Source organism: Galeopterus variegatus, unplaced genomic scaffold (assembly GCF_000696425.1).
Source record: "Galeopterus variegatus unplaced genomic scaffold, G_variegatus-3.0.2 Scaffold5820, whole genome shotgun sequence".
Taxonomy (NCBI): domain Eukaryota; kingdom Metazoa; phylum Chordata; class Mammalia; order Dermoptera; family Cynocephalidae; genus Galeopterus; species Galeopterus variegatus.
The window spans coordinates 68,396-74,125 of record NW_007731931.1 but is presented as its reverse complement, the minus strand read 5'-3'; the positions used below and the strand labels follow the sequence as shown (position 1 = coordinate 74,125).

Below are 5,730 nucleotides of genomic sequence, written 5' to 3'. Positions count from 1 at the left end.
GAGCCTCGGACGCGGGCCGCCGCCGCCACCGCCTCCGGCCGTCCACGTCAGCCAGGCGGCGGGAGGGAGCAGGCGGCGGCTCAGACGGCAGACGCGTCACGTGGGCAGGCAGAGCACATGCGCAGTCGCGCCGCGCTGCCCCCGCCTCCGTGGCCGCGAGCCGAGCGATCCCACCGGCCCCAGCGCTCTTGTGTTCCCTTCCGGCGAGCGTCGTCGTGCGCCTGCGCCGGGACGGGCGGCTGTCGTCGTGCCTTATCCTTTCCCTCAATTTTCCTCCTTTTTCCCCGCTGCGGCTCCCTGGTCGGCGCTTGCGCAGAGAACTCAGCTCTGAGGTGGTTGAGTTACGGGGAGGGGCCTGGGTGGGCGCACGAAGGCCAGGGTTGAGCCCCACTCCCCTGCCCGGCCGCGAGGGAGAAACAGAGTGCCCGCGGGAGAGCAGGGTCCGGATTTAGGTGCCGCGCGGACCTCACTCCCGCCCCTGCCCTTCCCGCAGGAAGGAACTCGCTTTGTACCCCCCTCCCACGCCGTGCTGCCGCCCGCAGCCCCCTCGGCCGAAGGCGTGCGCGTGCACGCGAGGCGGGGGCGCCGTGAGCGCGCGTGTGTTTGGGGTGCGCGCGCAGGATGGCAGTTCTTCTCTGCAGAGGTCGTTTCCATAGCGAAGTGATGAGTTTATGACAGACAGTAGTGAAGGGGAGTACATCATTGATGGATAATTGTGTTCCTTTTCCACAGATTGTCCAAAGCCGCAGGGAAAATGGTGGAAAATTCACCGTCGCCATTGCCAGAAAGAGCGATTTATGGCTTTGTTCTTTTCTTAAGTTCTCAATTTGGCTTCAGTAAGTACTTTCCTGATGGATGGCCAGGGCCTTTTTCTGGTGTTCAATGACAAGGATATAACACATTTGTTCCTAGAATATGCACACATGAGCTGTTGATTCTTTCTACGTATGTGTTTTTTTAAGAAAACTTGAAGGGAAGTCATGTTTGTTCAGGGTGTTCTGTATGCCAGCACTAGCATAAGAGATTTAATCTCAGCAAATATCTGTACAGCACCAGACATAATGGCAAAGTGAATAAAGCCTGGTCTCTGCCCTTAAGGAGGTCATTGTCTTGCAAATCTACCATTAACGCTCAGTGTGGTGAGGGCCATGGGAACGCAGTGGAGAGACATTGAAATCATATTGGAAAGTCAGAGTTAGCTGTTCCAGGGTGCTTTCTTCCTGTCACTTACACTGACTAGAGAAGAATAAGCAGGAGGAAGGAAGCAGTGGATAGGCCTGGAATAAAGGCATGAGGGGGGTTGGAAGTGAGGAGTTCGCTATGGCTCCAGTGGAGTGGCATGCATAAGCTGGGGGGTAAAGAGAATCCAGTTGGAAGATGTGCCCTTGCATCTTGGATCTCATTTAATCCCCATGAGAAAGTCGGGTGCCCCTAATCCTACTTTCTGGAACTTTGTGGAAACTAGGAATAGGGGGTGAGGGGGTAGTATTTTTGTACCCTAACTGCAAAATATCTACTTCCACCATTAGTACAGCTTGCAGATGTACAGCCAAGCTGGTGCCTAGCAGAGTCTGTGGAGTGAAGAAGGTAAAACTATGTTCAAATTCTGACTCATCCACAGATTACCTGTGTGACCTGGGACCATTTATTTAAGCTTTCAGGTTCCTCATCTGTAAAAGAGTGCTGATAATGATGGTTATTGAATGCTTGTTATACATAAAACAATCCTATGAGGTGGTACTGTTACTGTCGTTTTAAAGATGAGAATACTGGAATTTAAGTAACTTGTCCAAGGTCACAATGCTAGTAAATGACAGAGGTAGAATTGAGCCCAGACACACTGGCTGACTTCACTCTGCTGCCTCTTATGACTGTTGTGAGGATTAACTGGGGTAATTTCTGTAACATACTTAAAACAATGCATAGTAACAATAAGTACTTAATGTTAACTGTTGTTGTTACTGTTATTATGTTTGCAAATCGCTGTTCAAAGAGTATTTCAAGGATTACAAACTATATAAATAAATTAAAGTAATGACTTTAAGACTTAAATCCCATCGTATCCACAACCAAAAGTTAATTCAAGTATTTATTTATTTATTTTTTATTTATTTATTTTTTGTCCTTTTTGAGACTGGCCGCACCGCGCTCAGCCAGTGAGCACACCAGTCATCCCTATATAGGATCCGAACCTGCGGCGGGAGCGCTGCTGCGCTCCCAGCGCCACACTCTCCCGAGTGTGCCACGGGCTCGGCCCTAATTCAAGTATTTATTGACTGCTTACCATGTTCCAGGCAGGAGCAAAATAGCCAAAAATCTCCTGCTTTCATAGAGTTTTCATTCTAGAGGGGGGATATAGGCAATGTAAAAATTAAATAAGTAAAACATATACAGTGTCAGATGGTAACATGTACTATGGGGAGAAATTAAGCAAGGGAAAGGATGATAAGGAGTGGAATGAGGTCCTTCTAATGTGCTCCTGTGTCATCTTTTATTACTAATTTATTAGCACTTATGATAGTGTAGTGAAAATATCACTTTACTCATGTCTGTTTACCACTAGATTTTAAGCTTGGAGGGGCAGAAGCCATCTCTTTCAGGTTCACCATTGCATCTCACACTCCTAACAAACAGAATTCTGTAGTACATATTTATCGACAAAAAAATAATCCATCATCGATGTAGGTAGTTTGAAATTTGTCTCTTCCACTTACCTTGGGCAGATGATGTAACCTTTCTAAGATTCTGTTTCCTCATCGGTAAAAATTTCATACATACCTCAAAGGATTGTGTTGAGGATTAAATGAAATATTGCATGTGGAGTGCTTAGAATTATGCTTAACCCACAGTGAGTGCTCAGAGTTTAGCAATTATTATTACATAGGGACAACAATAAAAGGTGCCACAAAGACTTGGGATTGAGAAATAAGTTGTACTCTGGGAGATAAAGCAGAAGCTCAACTTGTAGTGGAGCAGAACTAGGGTAGATAAATTCCCTCTTAGGCAACTAAATGAAGTATTGAACACCTACCATACATAAAGCAAATTGCTAGATGCTGTAAGGATTACAACAATTGCTAAGACATGATTTGTGCCCTTGAATTGTTTAAAATATAGTGTGAGTTAAGACTTTAAGAAATTACTAATAATAAGGTAATTGTGGTAAGTTTTATAAGAATACTACTAATAAGGAGCTAGAAGAACTCAAAGGAGGGAAAACTCATTTCTGAGGGAATCAGGTGTGCTTCAGAGGAGCTTTTTTGTCTTATATGAACCTTATTAGGTTGGATCCATGCCTTACTGACTTTTCTCTGTCCTTTTTTCCTTTTCTATAGTACTTTATCTCGTGTGGGCTTTTATTCCTGAATCTTGGCTAAACTCCTTAGGCTTAACCTATTGGCCTCAAAAGTAAGTTCAGTATATTTCTTACATAAGATTATAAGTTTATGCTGTTTTGAAGGATCATATTCTTCCTCAAGCTTACCCAAAATCTAAATATTTATTCTTTTAAAATCTGTGAATAGCCACATAGAAATTCAAAGCCTTTTAAGGATCATTACTGATATACCTCTAATTAAATGTGGTTTGGTAAACACATGTTTCTCTCCATTTCCTCCCAAAATCTTGCTAAATGACCTCATAGGAAACAAAAAAGTCTTTAAGATATAAACCCGCAAAAGCAAAGAATAGGATAGCCAATAAGAGGTATCAATAAAATTTGGGGGAGTGGATTGAAATAGGTGAGAGGCAACTGACTTAGTTTCTGCTTTTTCCACATTGCTGAAGTAGAGGAGTGCCCTAGAATTCCAGAATGACTCAGACATTGGAGGCACCAGGTATCTCTTTAACATGGTAATTCTGTGTTGGCTGAAAACATGTTTAAAGAGTGTTATACCCTCAAATCTCCCTCCCTCAGTCCTCTTGGGAGACCAACATTGCCCTGTCCTGCAGGAAACAGGAAACCTCTGGAAAGGTTGAGTGAGAGTCTTGAGCCCAGGGGCTACTAAGTCTAACTAACTGAGAGTGGAAAGGAGGCAGCTTACTAAAAACAGGGGAATAAGTGAAAGTCTACATGGCTGAGTGATAAAGTCCACCCCTTCCACTCCACATTCCCTCACTAGGCTCCCGGGCTTTTACCACCCTACTCCTTCCAGAAAAAGATAGGAGGTTCCTTCCTGAGGAAGCTGACCAGCCCAAGAGAAAGGATTATAATTTTGACATTTGGAAGACTCAGTGAAGTGGCCAGGTCTGTTATAGTAAGTTTCACCAGTTCACCATTCCTGCCCACATACACACAGTGCTTCCAATCAGCTTGTTAGAACTTTGTTTAAATATGAATGGACTACCAATAAGTTACCAGACATTGAAAGAAAGCCTCTAACATAAAATACAAAAGCAAAAGAAAAAAGAGAACTTGGAGAAAATGGAGATAATGCAGAGAACATAAGAAAATTTTAAAATAACATAAAATCCTCAAAGAGATAAGAAAAAATTATAACAATGAAACAAGAACAAAATGCTATACAAAGGGAATATTCAGGGAATTACCATATTTGGAAATTATAAACAGGCAAAATTAGGATTTTAATGGAAAGGTTAGAAGATAAACCAAAGGTAATCTCTAGAAAGTAGAGTAGAAGACAGAGAAATAGAAAATAGAGGAAAGTATAACAGGGCCAAAAATCTAACTATTAGATTTTCCCAGAAAGAGAAAATAATAGGGAGGAAATTATTAAAGAAACAATGCACCCATAAAACATGGCAAGATAGAGCACTCAATGTGCTTAACTGTATTGAGAGGCATGTTAGTGTTCTATCAGAGAATTTGAGGCTCGAGTATTGACAGATACTTGGGAAACCAAGCAAATAGACAAAAAGATGTAATAATTCAAAAAAACAAGTTGCACAAGAAAACATAATAATATGCTAAGGTTCTCGGTTGCAGACATTGTTTATATAGCAACAATAATTTTTTTTAAATGTTGATATACCCAGAAATTGTGATGTAAGGTAATAGAAGAGAATAGGAGGAGATAAATTCCACATGTCCATGTTAGAAAGTCTAGAGAAAATATCTGATAATGAAAAAAAATCAAGAAGAAATAATATGAGCATGTTATATAGAAATGAGAAGGTAAGTACCAGAAGAAACAACTTAGGTGTTGAACGTGTTCCTTTTTGGGGAGTGAGACTCCAGGGTAGGGACAGGTGAGAGGAGGATTGTGGCTTTTCATTATAAGACTTGTAGAATTATGTGGCTGTCTATTATGTACATATATTACTTTAATAAAAATTAAACTTAAAACGTATGTTTTGTAACTGACTCTTGAGAATTTCAACTTATTAAAGTGTCTATTATGTTCTTTAATATTATCTTCTGCAGATACTGGGCAGTTGCATTACCTGTCTATCTCCTTATTGCTGTATTAATTGGTTATGTACTCTTATTTGGAATTAACATGATGAGTACCTCTCCACTCAACTCCATTCATACAATCACAGGTAAATTTATATAAAAGGAAAGTGCTGGGGGAATGAGGAGTGGGGTATTAGCACTTTTGTCTAGAAAAGTAACCAAAAATAGGCTGGAGGACACAACGTTGGGACAGTAAAAAGAACCTAGGAGAAATAAATACAAAATTATACAAAAGGAAATTTTTATATGAAGAAAATAAGTTCTGGTAAGTATGCACTAGGTATATTCACAGAGGAAATAAATTCTGATGAATA

The 5,730-nt window shown here is 41.4% G+C and overlaps 1 protein-coding gene across 3 annotated transcripts in view; it reads left to right on the top strand.

Annotated features, from left to right (window-relative positions):
• The window catches only part of PIGP (phosphatidylinositol glycan anchor biosynthesis, class P), an 8,527-nt gene that overhangs the window by 1,086 nt on the left and 1,711 nt on the right, over positions 1–5,730 (top strand). Inside the window, exons 1-4 of one of the 3 annotated variants that reach the window (XM_008590041.1) lie at positions 251–335; positions 733–836; positions 3,336–3,408; positions 5,384–5,502. In XM_008590041.1, the coding sequence (XP_008588263.1) occupies positions 755–836; positions 3,336–3,408; positions 5,384–5,502 (274 nt within the window). In that variant the 5' untranslated portion in view covers positions 251–335; positions 733–754. Of the gene's footprint in view, positions 1–250; positions 336–557; positions 644–732; positions 837–3,335; positions 3,409–5,383; positions 5,503–5,730 lie in introns of those variants that run through there. The other 2 variants (XM_008590042.1, XM_008590043.1) reach the window with 2 other exon arrangements.